This window comes from Haliotis rubra, unplaced genomic scaffold (genome assembly GCF_003918875.1).
Source record: "Haliotis rubra isolate DU_JTF1 unplaced genomic scaffold, ASM391887v1 Scf1530, whole genome shotgun sequence".
Lineage (NCBI taxonomy): Eukaryota > Metazoa > Mollusca > Gastropoda > Lepetellida > Haliotidae > Haliotis > Haliotis rubra.
In genome coordinates this window covers 80,375-102,802 of record NW_025765482.1, presented here as the reverse complement: position 1 = coordinate 102,802, position 22,428 = coordinate 80,375, and the positions used below count along the sequence as shown (strand labels likewise).

The following is a 22,428-nucleotide window of genomic DNA, read 5'->3' as shown; positions in this document are numbered from 1 at the left end:
TATGCTGTCTCCATGGGAACAGTTAATGCAGATGCTTCTCCTTTCAGGCCAACATCCGAGCCAAGCGTCGGGAACAGTTCAAGGGTCTGATAGACAAACCACCAGAGGAGATCAGTGACAGCAGGTTCTTCGACCCCCGAGTTGGGTGAGTCACATGGGTTATCTCCCTATCTACTGCATCGTTCAAGCCTCCAGCAGGTGACGCCTTTGTTACCATCCTTATTGCAACCAGTCTGCAGTGTCCAGATTTACCCAACCGCCTCTATGGTGTAGTGGTTAGAACGGCCGCCCGGAGAGGGGAAGGTCGCGGGTTCGATCGCCGGCCGCGTCATACCAAAAGACGTTAAAATATGGTACTTGTTGGTCCCTGCCTGGCGCTTGGCATTAATGGGTACAACAAGGACTGGTCGGCTCGGAGTCAGTATAATGTGTCTGAGTGGGGTATTCATGCTTCACTGCGGCATGGTATCTCAGTGAGCTAGCACTATAAAACCAGCTTCAGTCTGGGCTAGTACAAGCAGCCGCACATACACATACACACGCATGCACGTTGTCATATGAGCGAAATATTCTCAAGCAAGACGTTAAACCCAATTTCACCTCACCTCACCAGATTTACCCTACATGACATGCATCTTTGTAGCCCAACTGAACCGTTGTCAGTCCTTTGAAATGTCTGTACCATTTTGGGTTTTTGCTGCAGTTAATAGTGCAGAGTTCCGTCACTTGTGTCCTAAAACTTGAATGAATGTTGGTTGCCTGGACTGTATTAGGGGTTTGTGAGCCCCAAACTTTCACCCATTGGTCTCATCAAAGTAAATTGTGTGTGTGACCTGCATTATTTTTTCAAATTTTCACCCACATAAGCTGACACACTGTTACATAAGTGGAATAATGCCACTTCCCCCTCCCCCCTCTCGGAATAATGTTGAAAGGGTACATAATGCTTGCTTGCTCGCTCACCCACTCACTCACTCATTTCTGGTGTCCCTCGCCATGATATTGCTGGACTATTGCTAAAAGTGGCATAAAACTAAACTCACTCACTCACTCTATGCTACAGTGGTAAAGGAGCAACTAGACAGAAGAGATCCTTCAAGTTCCATGACAAGGGAAAGTTCGAGTCACTGGCACAGAGGCTCAGAACCAAGGTAAGTTTGTGGGGTTCATGTTTCATCAAGGAATCTTACATTCAGTGATTCAATAATTCAAACAGCTGTGGAGATGGCAAAACTTTCTGGATGATCAACTTCTTTATTTTTACAATAGTGATGTTTCGGTAGAAAACGTCGCTATTGTGAAAATAAAAAAATTGATCATTCCACCAACTTCTAGAAAGTCACTCAAACAAATCAAACTGCTGTGTGGTTGTAAAAAAAACTCTTTGAAATTCATAATAATGGTCAGCCTACGGCAACTAAAGTGTTATGAATTCTAATGCAAGTCCTTATTGACCAGTAGCAGTTGAGGGTTTCTGTTAAATCCTGGCTATAAACTGGACCAGAATAATGCTGTCAGAAAACCAGGTCTATTTTGTTATGCTGGGAATATGTTCCTATAGTCCCCTGGACTAGTCTTACAAGACTGAATTCCTCATCGGTTTGGAGGGTCAGACTCACTGGCTTGGTTGACACATGTCATTGTATCTCGATGTATTGTGTAGACCGATGGTCATGATTTTCATCACTGGATTATTTACTGACCGCGGCCGTTATGACATATAGCTGGAATATTGCTGTTAAACAAAAAAGAAAACAGAAAGAATATATAAGGCTATAGTGTTGTCATTGTGTGTGGGGGCAGTGGGGTAGCCTAGAGGTTAAAGCGTTTGCTCGTCACACCAAAGACCCGAGTTCGATTCCCAACAAGAGTACAGTGTGTGAAGCCCATTTCTTGTGTCCCCTGCCGTGATGTTGCTGGAATATTGCTAAAAGCGTCGTAAAACCAAACTGACTCACTCATTGTGTGTGAGTGAAGTGACAGTTTTCAGTGTGGAGGATTTGTTGAAGCCACTGTCCACATGTAGCTGCTAAACAGATGTGACTTCCATGTACAACTTCATGTCACCGTATCTGATGATATCTTCCTCAGGCCCAGCTGGATCGGCTGCAGAATGAAATCGCCTCGGCAGCTAAGAAGACTGGTATAGCATCTGCCGCCAAGCTGGCAACAATAGTGCCCAAGAAAGAGATAGTGAGTACATTGTAGGACTCCATGGTATACCGGTATATCGTAATATGCTTTTCAAACGATACATATTGCAATATTTTTTTATGAGAACCGGTATTTTGGGTAAAGAACATATGTGAAGTTTTCATGTTATCTTTATAGTTTAACTTATCTACCCAATGCTGTAAACATTAAAATAGAACCATGACTGCAACCTAATTTTGAGACTGTTGTTATCAGAACCATAACATAAGTGTAGGGACTATAAAATAGAAATGGCATTGATGTACACAAAAAGTGTCACTCACTGTCAAACACTTTAAGTTCCCAAAATCTTGCAATATGTATCGCAATACGGGTACCTGAATCGCAATATATTGCAATACAATTTATTTGCAAATACACAGCCTTAGTCCAGTAGTTGTATCTTCTCAGCAATAGTAGTAGAAGGGAGCCACCTTGAGATTGAGAACGTGTTTGGAGGAAATGTTTGAACAAGTTGCTGTTGTGATTGTGAAGATCACACTTGATATATCCAACTTGGAAGTATGGTTCAGTTTTGTGTGGTGTGTGTTTCAGAAAGAGGGAGACACCCCGGACATTGAGTGGTGGGACTACTTCATCACCATCAAGGAATCGTAAGTATACTCCTCTGTGGGGATTGTAAGTACGCTATTATGTGGGGATCGTAAGTACACTTCCCTGTGGAGATCACAAGTACACTCCTTTGTTGGTATGTTAAGTACACTCCTCTGTGGGTATCGTAAGTACACTATAATGTTGGGATCGTAAGTACACCTCCCTGTGGGTATCGTAAGTACACTTCTCTGTGGAGATCATTAGTACACTCCTCTGTTTGTATGGTATGTATGCTCCTCTGTGGGTATCGTAAGTACACTTCTGTGCGGGTATCATAAGTACACTATTATGTTGGGATCGTAAGTACACTCCTCTGTGGGTATCGTAAGTACACTTCTCTGTGGGTATCGTAAGTACACTTCTGTGCGGGTATCATAAGTACACTATTATGTTGGGATCGTAAGTACACTCCTCTGTGGGTATCGTAAGTACACTTCTGTGGGTATCATAAGTACACTATTATGTTGGGATCGTAAGTACACTCCTCTATGGGTATCGTTAGTACACTTCTCTGTGGGCATCGTAAGTACACTTCTCTGTGGATGTTATAAGTAGACTATCATCTTGGGATTGTAAGTACACTCCTATGTGGGTATTGTAAGTACACTTCCCTGTGGGTATCGTAAGTACACTTCTCTGTGGAGATCACAAGTACACTCCTCTGTGGGGATCATTAGTACACTCCTCTGTTTGTATGGTATGTACGCTCCTCTGTGGGTATCGTAAGTACACTTCTCTGCGGGTATCATAAGTACATTATTATGTTGGGATTGTAAGTACACTCCTCTGTGGGTATCATAAGTACGCTACTCTGTGGGTATCGTTAGTACACTTCTCTGTGGGTATCGTAAGTACACTCCTCGGTGGGCATTGTAAGTACACTTCTCTGTGGGTATCGTTAGTACACTCCTCTGTGGGCATTCGTAAGTACACTTCTCTGTGGGTGTTATAAGTAGACTATCATGTTGGGATCGTAAGTACACTCCTATGTGGGTATTGTAAGTACACTCCTCAGTGGGTATCAAAAGTACACTCCTCTGTGGGTATCGTAAGTACACTCCTCTGTGGGTGTCGTAAGTACACTCCTCTGGGTATCGTAAGTACTCTCCTGTGGGTATCGTAAGTACACTTCTCTGTGGGTATCGTTAGTACGCTCCTCTGTGGGTATCTTAAGTACACTCCTCTGTGGGGATCATAAGTACGCTATTATGTAGGGAACGTTAGTACACTCCTCTCTGGGGATCGTAAGTACACTTCCCTTTTGGTATCGTATGTACGCTCCTCTCTGGGGATCGTAAGTACACTTCCCTGTGGGTATCGTATGTACGCTTCTCTGTGGGGATCGTAAGTACGCTCCTCTCTGGGGATCGTAAGGACACTTCCCTGTGGGTATCGTATGTACACTTCTCTGTGGGGATCGTAAGTACACTCCTCTGTTGGTATTGTAAGTACACTTCTCTGTTGGTAACGTCAGTATGTTCTTCTGTTGGAATCTTAAGTACAACCCTCTGTGGGTATCGTAAGTACACTTCTCTGTTGGTATCGTCAGTATGTTCCTCTGTGGGGATCGCAAGTACACCCCTCTGTGGGGATCGCAAGTACATCCCTAAGTCTTTCAAAGGTGCTGATGATATCAATCACTGGATTAGTTGATCCAATTGTCTAAATTTACTAGCCACTGTCACAGAGTTTAGATATCACTGAGTGCAGTGTTAAACTAGAAACTCACCCATAAGAACACACAGGATTCGAGGCAGAATACAGACAAAAAGCAGGTCTGTTCAAATGTTGTTATGTTTCTGTTTTCCCAACCCTGTCTAACGTAAATCCTTCTTGCGTTATGGTAACCTGTGTTTCCATTTTCCTCGGGATCCTTTTCAGAGGCCTTCAGATCCTTCTGTGGAGTAACCTCCCTTTATTGTGCCAGGATCTTCCTAGTATTTGATTGGACTTATGAAGATCCGCATTAGAATTGATCTTCAGTAACACATGTTTGTCGTAAGAGGAGACTAACTGGATCGGGTGGTCAGGCTCGCTGACTTGGTTGACACATGTCATCGGTTCCCAATTGCGCAGAATGATGTTTGTGCTGTTGATCCCTGGATTGTCTGGTCCAGACTTGATTATTTACAGACCGCCTCCATATAGCTGGAATATTGCTGTGTGCGGCGTAAAACTAATGTCACTCACTCACTATTATTTGATTGTATGATCATTGCTCTGTTATTCCACACATGAACTCGTGGTTATGGGTTCACCATCAAGCATATTCTGCTTGACTGAGTAGACTTTTCAACAGTGAAGCAAACAGTGTAGACTACTTGAGAGAGGTTGACCTGTATCATATACTACCCATCAAAGTTTAGAGGTGAGGTGAGGGGAAATTGGGTTTAACGTCGTGCTTGAGAATATTGAGCTCATATGAGGACGTGCATGCGTGTGTATGTGTATCAAAGATCTGCCACCACCACTTCAGGAACATTGGTTCTACCCGTCACCTCCTTACTAGAAACACCACTGCCACACTGATGAGATCACTAGTATTGTCGCGGTTAGACTACTGCAATAGTCTCTTGATTGGTATTACCAGTGACCAACTGCACAGACTGCAGAAACTGCAGAACACCGCTGCCAGGATTATCACGCGCACAAAACTATCAGGTCATATCCAGCCTGCATTGAAGTCTCTCCACTGGTCGAGAATTAGGGAAAGTTTAAGATATTAACTCTAACTTACCAATTACTAAATGGAACTGCTCCACTCTATCTCCAAGCCCTTGTCTCACCCTATTTCCCACCGAGGAATCTCAGATCTGCCGATCAATCACTTCTTCTTGTGCCTCCATATAAGCTCAAAACTTTTGGACATAGATCCTTCAAACATTCAGCTGCTTGCCTGTGGAACTCTCTCCCTACAGACATCAAATCTGCTCCAACTCTCTCAAGTTTCAAATCGCACCTAAAGACATTTCTTTTTCTTCGCTACTGACTGTCTTGTGTTTGCACTTAGAGCATGGCCTAGTGTTGTGGAGTCAAGCGCATTACAAATGATCTATATTAATATGTGCGGCTGCTTGTACTAGCCCAGACTGAAGCTTGTTTTATAGTTCTAGCCCACTGAGATACCATGCCGCAGTGAAGCATGAATACCCCACTCAGACACATTATACTGACTCCGAACCGACCAGTCCTTGTTGTACCCATTAATGCCGAGTGCCAGGCAGGGAACAACAAGTACAATATTTTAACGTCTTTTGGTATGACGTGGCCGGGGATCGAACCCGCGACCTTCCGCTCTCCGGGCGGACGCTCTAACCACTACACCACGGAGGGGGCAAAAGTTTAGACTCACTTTAAGCACTCACTATATGTTATGCATATATGTGTGGTTACAATAGTTACATTGAAGATTAATTTCTCCACTAACTTTGGGGAACCAACTGCAAACTTTATGCAGATGAATTGAATGAAGATCATGCATTAAATTGCTAAAGAGCATGTGCAAATATCGTGCATGTGAACAGCTGTGTTGTGTAAAATTTTGTTAAAAATTCGCCAATTTTCATCCAGTTTCATCATTTTTTAACCGATGACAATAATCTTTTTAACGTTACAAATTTGTTTTACAATACATCAGTTCATGTGTAAATAGTACCTTTACACAGTATGGAAAATTTTGCAAAATCTAGTTTAGAAGAGTTGACTTAAGTCAGTGGCTACATTTATACAAGTGAATCTAAGCTTTTGATGGGCAGTATAGATTGTAACTGTGTAATGTTTGGGATACATTGCTTGTTTTTAAATTCTACGCTATGACATTTTCTCATTGTGGATAATAATGTCATGAATAAATATGTATTTTAAGAATCTCATATAGACTCTGTACTTAAAATGTATACATATAGTCTCATCGCTATATGCCTGAAATAATGCTGATGAGACATAAAAGTCAGCTGAACTAATCTCAACCAACATATGAAAAGGAGGTACCTAGTGATGTATGGTAGAGTGCTGCTATGTACAGAGTAGTGTCCCTTAGTGCTATCAGGATCAGGTTGTAAGTCCTTCACATTCTGTAATGATTGTGTTGTCAGATATGAGGAGGTGCCGAATGAGAAACCGTCCAGACGGGCCATGCTACAGGGTATCACCACGCTGGTTGAACATCCAGCTCAACTCAGGCCGCCGGGTGAGTTACCTCCCCTTGTAGAGCAAGGCTCAGTAGGGAATGTACAGTCTGTTTGGCTCAAAAGCGGACCGATGATTTGCAATCTAACTCGAAAACTAATAAATCTAACATACTCAATGAAACACTGATCATAATCAAAACATCAGACCAACTCTGTGAGGTTTTTGCAGAATTTTTGTCCTAAAAATAATAAAGTCTCCATCCGTTCTCGAACACCTGGCTGTCTCTTTAATGATAGTTTGTTAAACAACTTTATTATTTTTAGGACAAAAATTCTGCAAAAACCTCACAGAGTTGGTCTGATGTTTTGATTATGATCAGCGTTTCATGGAGTATTATATGTTTATTAGTTTTTGAGTTAGATTGCAATTCATCGGTCCACTTTTGAGCCAAACGGACAAAAAAAACATTGTGTGCTGGGAAAGATGTGTGTTTTGCAGGAAGAGTTTTACGGCAATGTCATTTAGTCTGTAAATGTCTTTGACCCAATCCTCATGTGCTGGTAAAGGAGTTTTCAATCTGTGATTGAATGAAAAGTTGGTTTATCTAATGACCTTGATATTTAGAATGGTAATCAAACTCACTAGATTGACCCACAACAGCGACTCTGTCTTATTTCAGATGCATTGTGCAGTTTGTTTTTGTTAGGAAGGCTAGATTTAAAGGCATGTGTCGACTCTTCCCCGTCTCCATCTACTATGCATCTGTTGACCCGGGCTTAAATATGGAAAATCACTGTTCTAGTGATGTAATATTTTAACCATATTTAAGCCCAGGGCTTAAATTCGAAAAGGCACAATATTTTGATAAAATGAAAAGAATCAGGATTTATAAAAACCCTTTAATCAGGAAACTGGTCTAGACATTCAAAATTGAAAGTTATGAAAACGTTTAGAGCCTGTTATGGTTACATTTTGTCAGATCAATAATTGATCGATTATAATCGTTTGGACGGTCATTTCATAGTCAAATACCTATGTTAGCGAACTAACTTCTGGGATGTTGTCAGCACGTGTCAATTGTTAGCGCTAGCAAGTTACTTACATGTGCAGCGTCTTTGGATCATCTAGTTGCCTATCGTCTTACATTTCAGATCGTTATATGTTTTTGTTCGGCCACTACAATTCCCGTTTATAGCGTGAAAATGCGAGAAAATCCCCGCTATCGTTCTGACATAAATATGCTACGAATCAGTTTCCATGCGTAGGCAACAGTATAAAAAACCCACAAGAGATTAATTTTAACTCGGGGATCCTTGGCCACAGTCGATTTACACATGACTATCTGCTGAAAACGGATGGGGATGGACCCCCCATGTGTGTCTCTTGCGATGAGGTGTTCACCGTCAAGCATATTCTGCTTGAATGCGTGGACTTATCGCCTGCAAGGGACTCACATTATGAAGCAACAAACCTAAAAGATCTGTTCTCACGCGTCTGAGCGTCCATCTGATACTGAACTACCTGAGGGAAGTTGATCTGTATCATAAATTGTAACTGTGAAATGTAACAACCATAAATTGTAACTATGAAATGTAACAAACCGCCTGCCTTTAAATTTGATGCTATGACTTTTTCTGCTTTTGAATGACAATGTAATCAATAAATGTCATTGAAATAAAACTCATTCCGAGTATGTACTTACAATATTTACTAATACAAACTTGTTCTCGTCACTATATGGCTGGAAAAATGCCGATGTGACGTAAAGCTCAACTCAACTCAACTCAACTTAATGCAATATCTACCTCATAATCAAATGCACAAAAATCCTAAATCTTTACTCCAATAATGCCATTAATGTTTCGTCTGCTTAGTTGACATCCCACCTTACAAGATTACGCTATGAGTCATGTGACCTCGCTGGTAGATTTATTTTCATGGCATGCCATTTTTAAAAAAAACTTCTTGTTTATGTTGAAGGGTGAACAATGACATTTCCTTAAGGTTGAAACACAAAATTTATTCTGGGAAGTATTATAATTTACCACTATATCGAAAGTGGAATTCCCTCTTTCAGCCAATTACAAAATAGCTAACCTGTAATACCTGGGTCGTCTTGTGACATTTGGTTGCGTGATTGGACGAATGAGTTTTTCACAGTTTGCTCATAAATATTAAATCATTTCTATAAACCACTTTACAACTCGTAGTATTTCCATGACAAAATAGGACACCCCAATTTAAATATATCTACCATTGCCATTGGCTGACAGGGGAGGCATGCGCACTTGTGTAGTACACAGCTTCCGTTTAAGAGGTAAACAAGCAATGACAACCAGAGTGTTCAGTATAAGAAAACATGACATGGTAGAATACATTTTGTAATGTATGTGCATAAAAAAAATGATTATTTTCGATTATCGATCTGCAGTTTATTTGTAATCGACAATCGTTTATTTTGACTTAGATCGAACGATTAACTGATCCTATGATTAATCGCTCCAGCACTAAAAATATTTACTTGAGTGTGTAAATGTGAACGTGAATGATAAAGTTGACAGTCTAATTAAAGCAATACATGAACTTCAAACTAATATGACAGGAGTGTCTGACTGATATCTATGACAGTGTCACTATTCAGAGTCAAAGTCTCTGCGTTTGGAAAGGGACATCACTCTAAACATGGGCTAAATTTACAGGAATTCGCGGTATGCATCTCTTGACATCTCCCCCTACTATGCCTTTGTGGTGTAGTGGTTAGAGCGGCCACCCAGAGAGGGGAAGGTCGCAGGTTCGATCCCCGACCGCGTCATACCAAAAGACGGTAAAAGATGGTAGTTGTGGTCCCTGTCTGGCGCTCGGCATTAATGGGTACAACAAGGACTGGTCGGCTCGGAGTCAGTATAATGTGTCTGAGTGGGGTATTCATGCTTCACTGCGGCATGGTATCTCAGTGGGCTAGAACTATAAAACCAGCTTCAGTCTGGGCTAGTACAAGCAGCCGCACATACACATACACACGCATGCACGTCGTCATATGAGCGAAATATTGTCAAGCACGACGTTAAACCCAATTTCACCTCACCTCACCTCGCCTCACCATAATATGCATCGGTTGACTCCTCCCCCTCTCTGCATCTCTTGACTCCTCCCTGTGTTGACACCTCCCCCTGGTATACCTCTGTTGACACTGTACTGCTGTTTCAGCTGAGCCCACGAAGGAGATCAGCATCCCAGTGTACCTGACCAAGAAGGAGAGGAAGAAGCTGAGGAGGCAGAACAGGCAGGAGGCGGAGAAGGAGCTCCAGGAGAAGATCCGTCTCGGGCTCCAGCCACCACCCCGAACCTAAAGGTGATTGTCAATACTTCCTAAGAATACAGCCGTGTGATTGGCCAGTCACTCATCCTGTAATTTGGCTGGCTGGCTTAATGATGTCATTATGTGGTTTGAGTTTTTATATTAGTTATTACTTCATGGCGCTTTTATCACTTAGAATTATGCTCAGTGACAAGACATGACTATCCGTCACATGCAAATATTTTCCATCCCACCCCTCAGTCCACCCCACCCCTCAGTCCATCCCACCCTACCTCTCAGTCCACCCCCATCCAACCCCTCACTCCACCCCAGTCCATCCCACCCTACCCCTCAGTCCATCTCACCCTACCCCTCAGACCATCCCAAACTACCCCTCGGTCCATCCCACCCTATCCCTCGGCCCATCCCACCCACATATAGATGTTGTATTTGGGATTACACTGTCGTAGTGAGGTACAGATTCTAGTACTTTTGTCTGATCTGGATTAGTCCCACCTGGGAATGAAACCCACATCTCAGAGTCAGGACTCAACCCAAATGAAGTTCTAGAATCTCTACTTTACTGATAAAGTGTTATCCTAAATATAACATTTCAACACTTTCTAAAAGACATTGTGTTTTCACGCTCATATAGACTTTCATTGTTCCTGAAACTGTTTTCTAATATTGAGGAAGTTTTAAGGATGCTGTGATACATGACCTTGTGAGAGATGATGAAGACAGTTCGGATGTGCTCGTTCTGTTTCAGTGCGAATGGCCAACCTGATGCGAGTGTTGGGTACGGAGGCTGTGCAGGACCCCACCAAGATAGAGGCACACGTCAGGGCACAGATGGCCAAGAGGCAGAAGTAGGTCAACTCAGGTCATGGTCAACAGCCAAATCAGACTTCAGTAATCAGGCCCCTTTAGAATGGCTCCCAATGTATTTGGTTCTGGGCAGCTGGTTGGTTGGTTAGTTTTATAGTTTTAGGGCGACATGGGCCAGTAAGAGGCCTATATGCGCCCATGGGCAGCTGTTTGTTGTGTAGAGTTACCTCCCTTGGGCACTCCAAGAGTCTTGCCACTTTTCTTCTTGCCATTTTTCTTGTTGCATTTCTTCCAAGATTGGGACACACTGTGGTATAACTGATGAATGACAGTCTAAAGTCGGCCAGTGGAAGGCTGAAAAAAATTCAAATGAAAAGACAAGTGTCTGGACAATGAATTGATGGATTAAGTGGCAGAGGGTGACAATAGTTATTTTAAAAGCCAGGCCAGTCTGTACCTGCAGAGTTACCTCCCTTGTTTGGTTCAAGTTAGTCCTGATTTTGCCATATAGCTTGAATATTGCTGAGTGCAATAGTACTCACTTGACAACTAAGTTGTATTACAAAAGATGATGATAAGAAAATAAATTCTCTAAATTCTATTCTTTAAATGTGTTTCCATTAAAGAAAGCAGTAAAGTGTAAATATTACAGTGTTCGACTGGTGTTTATTTCAGAGCTCACGAGGAGGCAAATGCAGCTCGGAAGTTGACGACGGAACAGAGACGGGACAAGAAAATCAAGAAAATCAAAGAAGATACAACACTGGGTGTGAGCGTAGCTGTGTATAGGTCAGTATCGAGGCAGAAGTCTAGATAAGCTTCATATCTGCATAAAATATGCATTGAAATTTCCAAAATACGCACTGAAATATATCGTTAGCTTCTCAAATACGCAAAGGAAATTGCAGAAACATTTTGGTTAGTTGTTGACATGCGTACCCAGACTTACCTGTAAAAAACAAATTTGTTCCAGAAAGTAACTAACTGTCAGATGTTACGAGTGGATCGGGTAGATTATCATGCCACTGTACAAGTCAAATAATTGCCAACATTTTGTGGCACGTACCGCGGGAAGTCAGCGGTGACTTGTCAAACTGTCTCCTACGTAAAATGTATCCAGCCAGGTAACCCAAAGTGCTTAGCAATGCTAATTATTATGTTAAATATGTTCGTAGAAAACATTGCATTATACTTATACGATAGAATATCTATGTTAGTATAAATGCTTGACATATAAATTATTCTGATAATGGAAAAGAAATTCTTTGATGTTATATTTTTGGATCGTTTTTAACTGAATCACCGGTACATTGGCCCAAAACATCGATCTGTGCACAGCTGATAGCTATTTCCGGCATAGTTGAATAACAGGTAGCATGACAGGAACAACAATTGAATTATCATGTCTTGTGGTGTTTGATTGCAAGTTTCATGTACATACATCTATTTTCATTTGCAAAGTTTTTGGGTTTTTTCACCTCCAACAATACGATATAGTTTTGACTGGGCACAATACCCGAAATAGCAGTTTTGTTATGTCCATGGAAAATATGATTTTACTTGGCCTTTGTTCCGCGTTATGTAATCGTTACTATAACGCGGGGGGTCATCCATGGACCCCAAGACCCACGTTGTGGCGAGGGATGACTGTAACTTAAAACTTCATTATTGTTTTATTTCTTTTAGACAATGACCATGTTAATGTTTGGAGTACACATAATTGTCTAAAGTTACCTTTTGTAACGTTTTTAAAATTACTGACAGAGAAAAATACCCAGATTTAAAAATAGGGTGGGTAGTACCCATTTAAGACTGACACCATGGGTAAAAAACCCAGATTGTAAAGAGCTTATCTAAACCTCTATGGAGGTGCTTGTAGTGTTGGTTATCAATCACAATATTAATAAACAGAGCTCAGTGATTAACCAGTAATCAATTGTAAATTTAAATCCCTCCACAAAACTCATGTGGCAAAAACAGGACGCTATTGAACATTGTGTAAACAAAACAGGCCAGACGATTGAGGATACTTCCAGGAGGCCAGCATGTGAGAATGTTGCCTACCCTCCAGCTTTACGAGTCAGGAAACAACATCGATTGTTGCCTACCCTCCAGCTTTACGAGTCAGGAAACAACATCGATTGTTGCCTACACTCCAGCTTTACGAGTCAGGAAACAACATCGATTGTTGCCTACACTCCAGCTTTACGAGTCAGGAAACAACATCGATTGTTGCCTACACTCCAGCTTTACAAGTCAAGAAACAACATCGATTGTTGCCTACACTCCAGCTTTACGAGTCAGAAACAACATCGATTGTTGCCTACACTCAACTTTACGAGTCAAGAAGAAACAACATCGATTGTTTGCCTACACTCCAGCTTTACAAGTCAAGAAACAACATCGATTGTTGCCTACACTCCAGCTTTACGAGTCAGGAAACAACATCGATTGTTGCCTACCTCCAGCTTTACAAGTCAAGAAACAACATCGATTGTTGCCTACACTCCAGCTTTACGAGTCAAGAAACAACATCGATTGTTGCCTACACTCCAGCTTTACGAAGTCAAGAAACAACATCGATTGTTGCTTACACTCCAGCTTTTCACGAGTCAGGAAACAACATCGATTGTTGCCTACACTCCAGCTTTACGAAGTCAGGAAACAACATCGATTGTTGCTTACACTCCAGCTTTACGAGTCAAGAAACAACATCGATTGTTGCCTACACTCCAGCTTTACGAGTCAGGAAACAACATCGATTGTTGCCTACACTCCAACTTTACGAGTCAAGAAACAACATCGACATTGTTGCTTACACTCCAGCTTTACGAGTCAGGAAACAACATCGATTGTTGCCTACACTCAAGCTTCACGAGTCAGGAAACAACATCGATTGTTGCCTACACTCCAACTTTACGAGTCAGGGAAACAACATCGATTGTTGCCTACACTCCAGCTACGAGTCAGGAAACAACATCGATTGTTGCCTACACTCAGCTTTACGAGTCAGGAAACAACATCGATTGTTGCCTACACTCCAGCTTTTACGAGTCAGGAAACAACATCGATTGTTGCCTACACTCCAGCTTTACGAGTCAGGAAACAACATCGATTGTTGCCTACACTCCAGCTTTACGAGTCAGGAAACAACATCGATTGTTGCCTACACTCCAGCTTTACGAGTCAGGAAACAACATCGATTGTTGCCCTACACTCCAACTTTACGAGTCAGAAACAACATCGATTGTTGCCTACACTCCAGCTTTACAAGTCAAGAAACAACATCGATTGTTGCCTACACTCCAGCTTTACGAAGTCAGGAAACAACATCGATTGTTGCCTACACTCCAGCTTTACGAGTCAGGAAACAACATCAATTGTTGCCTACACTCCAGCTTTACGAGTCAGGAAACAACATCGATTGTTTGCTTACACTCCAGCTTTACAAGTCAAGAAACAACATCGATTGTTGCCTACACTCCAGCTTTACGAGTCAGGAAACAACATCGATTGTTGCTTACACTCCAGCTTTACAAGTCAGAAACAACATCGATTGTTGCCTACACTCCAGCTTTACGAAGTCAGGAAACAACATCGATTGTTGCTTACACTCCAGCTTTACAAGTCAAGAAACAACATCGATTGTTGCCTACACTCCAGCTTTACGAGTCAGGAAACAACATCGATTGTTGCTTACCTCCAGCTTTACAAGTCAAGAAACAACATCGATTGTTGCCTACACTCCAGCTTTACGAGTCAGGAAACAGCATCGATTGTTGCTACACTCCAGCTTTACGAGTCAGGAAACAACATCGATTGTTGCCTACACTCCAGCTTTACGAGTCAGGAAACAACATCGATTGTTGCCTACACTCCAGCTTTACGAGTCAGGAAACAACATCGATTGTTGCCTACACTCCAGCTTTACGAGTCAGGAAACAACATCGATTGTTGCCTACACTCCAGCTTTACGAGTCAGGAAACAACATCGATTGTTGCCTATACACCAGCTTTACGAGTCAGGAAACAACATCGATTGTTGCCTACACTCCAGCTTTACGAGTCAGGAAACAACATCGATTGTTGATGTCATTTTCTATGAATATGGATTAGTAGAGCTGTGAGGATATATCGTAGTATCGATAATCGTGATACTTTTTCTGACCATAAATATATCGATACTTTTTTACATATCGTGATATGTATTGTTGACCTTAAAATTGTAAATTTTCACCCGAAATTGACAGTTATGTCAAAATTTACACTGTTTCTTGTTATCAAAATACACTTTTTAAAGAAAATAACTACAGATTGCATATCGTGATGTGCATCGTATCGAATCGTATTGTTCCATGATATCGCGATACGTATTGTATTGTGAAATGTCTGTATCGTCACACCTCTATTGATTAGTCTCCCACAAGTTTTGACACAAGCAAGACTGAGTGATTATTTGAACAATCACTCCAGCTCTAATGACTTCTCTTCCAGCTCATGTTAAAATAAATCTCCATATGTTCTTGACAGAAAAGGTCCGCGTAACTGGGACGGTTGGGTGGCCTTGTGGTTAAAGTGTTCGCTTGTCATGAGGAATACCTGGGTTTGATTCCCCACAAGGATACAATGTGTGAAGCCCATTTCTGGTGTTCCCTGCAGTGATATTGCAGTGATACTCAAAGTGGCGTAAAACCCAACTCACTCAGTCACTCGGTTCAACCCATGCTCCTGGCCCTGAAATTCCCCCAGTTTAATGTGTCCATTTATAAAGCGCTAAACTCCACACCAGGTATGCTCATAGCACTAACAATCAAACTACATTATTACCCCGGATAACCCAAGCTGCCTGTCAGGCGCTAGAAGATTATAGTGACACTCTGGGTACCAATTTTCTGCTGTGTCAACAGAGGCAATTTTGAACAAACTCACTTGCCTAAGGTGAGACTGCAAGTATGACGTATGCTTCGTTGTGGGGCTTGACTGATTCCTAGAAACTGCCAAACACGGTCGACCATCCAAGGACTCTCTGCGCCCATCGTTGCTAAACTTCAACTGATTCGTGACCTGAGCTCTATGACCAGGACCACACACCACCACACGCTGGTGCATCCAGCCTTAATAATAAATTACTCCCAATTTTCGTGCAAGGACACTTGTTTGAAATCCAAGTTAAATCCCTGGCTAACTTGCCGACATTTTTCTTTTGTCACAAGAACAAAAAAATTTAACCGTTAGTCATCATTTGTCATTTTAAACCGTGAAGATCCGGGTTAGAATTGGTCTTCAGCAACCCATACTTTTTATAAGAGGCAACTAATGGCATCGGGTGCTCAGGCTCACTGACTTGGTTGCCAAATGTCATGGTATCCCAACTGTGTAGATCAATACTCATGGTGCTGGTCACTGGATTGTCTGGTCCAGACTCGATTATTTACAGACCGCTGCCATATAGCTGGAATATTGCTGGGTGTGACGCTAAAGAACAACCCGACCAACCAACCAGCCAACCAACCAGCCAACTAACCAGCCAACCATTTAGTGACCCGTGTCTCATGCTGTTGTTTTGTCTTCACCTGTTCCAGAGTTCGCGATCTCAACAACCCTGCACGGAAATTCAAGATCGAAGCTAACGCCAATCAGTTATTTATGACGGGTTTTGTCGTGATGTACAAAGACTGCAATGTGATAGTGGTGGAGGGAGGTGAGTTGTCATGGCCGTCTTTCGTTGCATCTTTCGTCTTATGAGCGAAATATTCTCAAGCACGACGTAAAACCCAATTTCAATTTTGTTGCATCTTGCTTATCTGTCATATTTACTTTTGTGTTACACAGTGCTTTCTTCATGTAATGTATGCTGCGTTTGAAATAGGAAAACATGTTTTTTATTAAAATACACATGTTCATGCTTTTTGGTACAGTTCAATCCAGACGGGCCTATTGGTTAAAGCGTTTAATTGCCAAAGACTCGAGTTTTGATTCTCCACATAGGCAAAATGTGTGAAGCCCATTTGTTGAGTCCCCTGTAAAACTAAACTCACTCACTACAGTTTAATCCAGGATTTGAACGCAGTCTGAGATAGGCTCCTAATAGCCAGCACACTAAGTCCACCACCTAACTCACTCAACCACGAAGTCGCCCACGATTGTCTGACTACTATGAGTCAGATCACATACTTTGTGTACACCTCTGACAAGTGTAAATGGCTTCTAGCTTTCAGCCTTTAATTAGAAAGTTAGTTGGCAGTCTGAAAGATATCACTTGTTATATATCTGTTTCTCATGACATTTTCATTCTAGTTGAAAAATCAGGTATCATTTAGGCAGAAAATTCGGACAGTGGATTTATTGCACTTACATGTCTGACTTTTCACTGACAAGTCTATTGGGGCGGTGGGGTAGCCCTAATGGTTAAAACGCTGGACTGTCACGCTTGAAGACCGAAGTTCGAATCCCCACATGGGCACAATGTGTGAAGCCCATTTCTGGTGTCCCCCTGCCGTGATGTTGCTGGAATATTGCTAAAAGCTCGCGTAAAACCAAACTCAGTCAGTCAGTCAAGTCTATTATCAGGCTGAGTTGAATGACTGTTAATATTGTGTGTCACCGGGATTGTTGGTCATATTATGAACTCGGGTGGTGGGATAGTCTGGTAGTTAAAGCGTTCACTTGTCATGCTGAAGACCCAGGTTTGATTCCCCACATTGGCACAATGTGTGAAGTCATTTCTGGTGTCCCCCCATGATATTGCTGGATATTACTCATATCATATTATCAACCACTGGATTTAAAAATAGCATTGACTGTGTACAGGCCTGTTGTATGGCGAGGCTTCCTATACTGCGGCTTTGTTTCATTAAGCAGCAGCGGAAAGTTCAGTAGGTTGATGATGCAGAGGATCAAGTGGTATCCACACCAAGAAGAAGGATGTCGGTTGGTCCATCCCATTATCTCCTCTCCACTGAAGTTCTCTCAGCCTCCCCTCTCCATCCTGGCCTGTTGGTACTCCATCTATCTCTCTCTGTCCATCCTTCCTCTCTTCTTCCTCTCTCCCTCTCTCCCTTCCTCTCTCCTCCCTCTCTCTCTCCCCATCTCTCTCCCTCTCCTCTCCTCCTTCCCTCTGTCTCTCTCCTTTTCCTCTCTCTCTCTCCCTCCTTCTCTCCTTTCCCTGTCTCTCTCCTTCCCTCTCTTCATGTCTCTCTCCCTTCCCTCTGTCTCTCTCTAAGTCTCTGTCTCTCTGTCCCATCCTCCTGCCTCTGTCTCTCTCCTCTGTCTCTCTCCTCTGTCTCTCTCTCTGTCTCTCTCTGTCTCTCTCCTCTCTCTCTGTCTCTCTCTCTGCCTCTCCTTCTCTCTCCTCTCTGTCTCTCTCTCTCTCTCCTCTCTCCCTCCTGTCTCTCCTCTCTGTCTCCCTCCCTCTCCTCCTCTCTCTGTCCTTCCTCCCTCTGTCTCTCCTTCTTTTCCTCTCTCTCTCTCTCCTCCCTGTCTCCTCCTTCCTGTCCTCTGTCCTCCTCCTCTCCTCTCTCCTATCTCTCCTTTCTGTGTCTCTCCTTCCCCTCCTCACTCTCTCCTCCCTCTCTCCTCTATCCCTCCTTCTCTCTGTCTCTCCTCCTCCCTCTGTCTCTCTTCCTCTCATCCTCTCTCCTTTCTGTCTCTCCTCTCCTCCCTCTCTCTCCTTTCTGTCTCCTCCCTCTATCTCTCTCCTTCCTCTGTCTCTCTCCTTCCCTCTCTCTCTCTTCCCCCTCTGTCTGTCCCTCTCCTCCCTCTGTCTCCCCTCTGTCCCTCTCCTTCCTCTCTCCTCCCTCTGTCCCTCTCCTTCCTCTCTCCTCTCTGTCCTCCTTCCTCTCTCCTCCTGTCTCTCCTCCTCCTCTCCCTCCCTCACTCCCCACTCCTCTCCCCCTCCTCCTCCTGTCCCCTCTCTCCCTCCTGTCTCTCTCGTCCTCTGTCTCTCCTTTCCCCTCTCCCTCCCTCCCTCTCCCGTCTGTCTCTCCCCCCTCTATCTCTCTCCCTCTGTGTCCCTCCTGCCCTCCCCTCTGTTTCTCGCCTGTCTCTGTCCTCAACCACTGCCTCGGTGGTGTATTGAGTGGTTAAATGACCCGATGGGAGCAGAAGATCGTGGGTTCGATCAGACAGTGTCATCATACCAAGACACTTAAAATATGGTGCTTGTTGTTCACTGCATTAATGGGGTAAAACAAGGACTGTTGGGACCTAGGTCAAGTAAAATGTGTCTGAGTGGGGTATATATTTAGCTGTGACATGGTATCTCAGTGAGCTAGCACTATAAAACCAGCTTAAGTCTGGGCTAGTACAAGCAGCAGCACATACACATGCATGCATATGATATATGTCATATGAGCTGGGATATATTCTTAGTCGACGTTAAAGCCCATTTCACCTCACTTCTCCTTTTAACCTCTCTCCCACCTCTCTCTCTACTCCCCTCTCCTTAACTTGCCCTCTCAGTTCCTCCTCTCTCTCAGCCCTCTCCCTCCCCCACTCTCTCAGTCACTCTCTCTCTCTCTCTCTCTCTCTCTCATATGTCTCCTGTTTTCTTTACACTCCTCACCATGTGACAGATTCCCTCTTAGACTAGATACAATAACACACTTCTTCTTCTTCTTCAGATGATAGTGACTCAGGAGGGAGGGAGGAGGAGAAGTACAACAAGTGTGTGTTGGTGTGGGGAGATGCGTATTGTGGAAGCTTGAGGGATGGGTTGGGGTGCTGTAGGAGGAGGGTCCGCCACAAACCCTGGCGGATTTTCCCAATGGGTACAATGTGTGATGCCAATTTCTGGTGTCCCCTGCCATGATATTACTGGAATATTGGGGACAGTCTTCCCTTTGGGTCAGTTTTCCTGAGGTATTTAGCATCTAGGCCATCACTGGAGGCACGCACACTGTAGGGAGAGGGGTCAGTGTTGGGAAGGGATTAGGTTTTCCTGGGAGACAGTCTTCCTTTGGGTCAGTTTTCCTGAGGTATTTAGCATCTAGGCCATCACTGGAGGCACGCACACTGTAGGAGAGAGGGGTCAGTGTTAAGGGAAGGGATTAGGTTTTCCTGGGGAGACAGTCTTCCTTTGGGTCAGTTTTCCTGAGGTATTCAGCATCTAGGCCATCACTGGAGGCATGCACATTGTGGGAGAGGGGTCAGTGTTGGGAAAGGATTAGGTTTTCCTGGGGGAGACAGTCTTCCTTTGGGTCAGTTTTCCTGAGGTATTTAGCATCTAGGCCATCACTGGAGGCACGTACACTGTAGCGAGAGGGGTGGTGTTGGGAAAGGATTAGGTTTTCCTGGGGAGACAGTCTTCCTTTGGGTCAGTTTTTCCTGAGGTATTTAGCATCTAGGCCATCACTGGAGGCACGCACACTGTAGGGAGAGGGTCAGTGTTGGGAAAGGATTAGGTTTTTCCTGGGGAGACAGTCTTCCTTTGGGTCAGTTTTCCTGAGGCATTCAGCATCTAGGCCATCACTGGAGGCATGCACACTGTAGGGTGAGGGGTCAGTGTTGGGGGCCGGACAGCAGTTTTCTTGGAGGGACAATCCTCCTTTGGGTCAATTTTTGGTCACACAGTAGGATGAGGGGTCAGTGGGTAGTGTGTGTGTGGGTGTGGGAGGGGTAGGTAGTGTGGGGTTAGCAGTTTCCTTTAGCAGGGCAGTCTCACTAAGGGGCACAGTTATTGAAAATGAATGTTTCCCTCAGTGTTCTTTTTTTTTTTCAGGGTATGACAAAATCGAGGGGCCTTCTCTGAAATGAAGTTCAAGCTGTGTCCAACAGAATCTTTTGCACGTGAACAGTTCAGGAAGTGTGGTGTAGAACATTATTGGGACCTTGCGTTCAGTGGTGCTGTGTTAGAGGCGGCAGGAGAGGAGGTATGATGAGACGTGGGCACGACCACGACTGGGATGTTCTGAGTAAGGCAAGGTTGATGAGTGATGATAGGAGGTTAAGACAGCTTTAAATGGGAAGTACTGTGGCATAGGAAGATGGCGACGTTGGATGGACAGAGGAAGAGCTGGAGGAAGGCCATGGGAAGAATATGGACTCTGAGGTCACTTCTCATATCTAGAATATGCAATGGAGTGATAATGGCGATGACATGTGAAACAACAGTGAGAATGAATATCGAAGCTGACATTATTAACACCCTATCTGCTATTGAAAACATTAAAAAAGTCTAGTAATAAAAATTGTTTATTGAGGTGGTGGGGTAGCCTAGTGGCTAAAACGTTTGCTTGTCATGCTGAAGACCGGGTTCGATTCCCCACATGGGTACAATGTGTGAAGCCCATTTCTGGTGTCCCCTTCAGTGATTTTGCTGGAATAATGCTAAAAAAGCGTAAAACCATACTCTCTCACTCGCTTTGTTTTGTAGATAGGGGTAACGGGGACCTGGTATTATTTGAAAATGAATGATCAGTTACTGACATTGCAGGGTTGAAACAAAGCATTACAAATCCCAGACTCCCAAGGCTTGCAGATGGTCAGGGGCGATAGTTAGCCTAGTGGTTGATTCCCCACATAATGTACAGTGTGTGAAGCCCATTTATGGATATTGCTGGAATATTGCTAAAAGCAGCGTGAAACCATACTCACTCAAAATGAATGATCAGTTACTGACATTGCAGGGTTGGAAATCTGTCCTCAGGTTTACAAATAATCTGAAAAATCTGTGTCGTTGTTGCAAAAGTATTTGGCCATTTAGCCTGTATTGCAGAGCACACTGAAACAAAGCATTACAAATCCCTGATTCCCCGGCTTGCAAATGGTCGCAGAAATGGCGCATTGGTAGCCTAGTGGTTAAAGTGTTCTCTTATCACGCTGAAGACATGTGTTCGATTCCCCACATGGGTACAATGTGAAGACCATTTCTGGCATCCCCCACCGTGATATTGTTGGAGTATTGCAGAAGTGGTGGAAAGCCCATCTCACTCACTCAAATGGTCAGCCTATAGGTTAATTAGCTGTGTATGCTGATTGTGGTGTTCCATCTCACTCCGACAGAGAAGGCTGTGGGTTTGAAATGGTAAGTCAAGCATACTTTTCCCATATAAAATATTTGTCTGACTAGGGAATGAGATCACTAATCTTGTATAGCATCTATGAAAGTAACTGTCACTTTGAATGAAACAGGTTGGCGGTGCTGAGTTGCCTCCCTTAGTTACAACAGAATCCAGTAATCAATAAGAAACCACAGCCATGCTTCTGGCATTTACCAAAGAAGCAAACAATAAAGACCTGGGACACTAACCACAAAGCTTTTGTTAGAACTCTACCAAGACACGGGTTCGATTCCACATGGGCACAATGTGTTAAGCCCATTTTCTGGTGTCCCCGCCGCGTGATATTGCTGGAATATTGCTAAA

The 22,428-nt window shown here is 43.3% G+C and overlaps 1 protein-coding gene across 1 annotated transcript in view; it reads left to right on the top strand.

The window, feature by feature from the left end:
* LOC124270636 (U4/U6 small nuclear ribonucleoprotein Prp3-like) overlaps nt 1–22,205 on the top strand; it is a 33,893-nt gene extending 11,688 nt beyond the window's left edge. The window contains 15 exon segments of the mRNA XM_046705676.1: nt 48–145; nt 1,064–1,151; nt 2,092–2,193; nt 2,749–2,807; nt 6,903–6,997; nt 10,147–10,277; nt 10,279–10,291; nt 11,007–11,106; nt 11,741–11,854; nt 16,648–16,767; nt 17,173–17,176; nt 17,921–17,940; nt 19,275–19,279; nt 19,687–19,788; nt 20,801–22,205. Of these exon segments, the coding sequence (XP_046561632.1) occupies nt 48–145; nt 1,064–1,151; nt 2,092–2,193; nt 2,749–2,807; nt 6,903–6,997; nt 10,147–10,277; nt 10,279–10,291; nt 11,007–11,106; nt 11,741–11,854; nt 16,648–16,767; nt 17,173–17,176; nt 17,921–17,940; nt 19,275–19,279; nt 19,687–19,788; nt 20,801–20,940 (1,191 nt within the window). The 3' untranslated portion in view covers nt 20,941–22,205.
* The last annotated feature ends 223 nt before the right edge of the window (nt 22,206–22,428 follow it).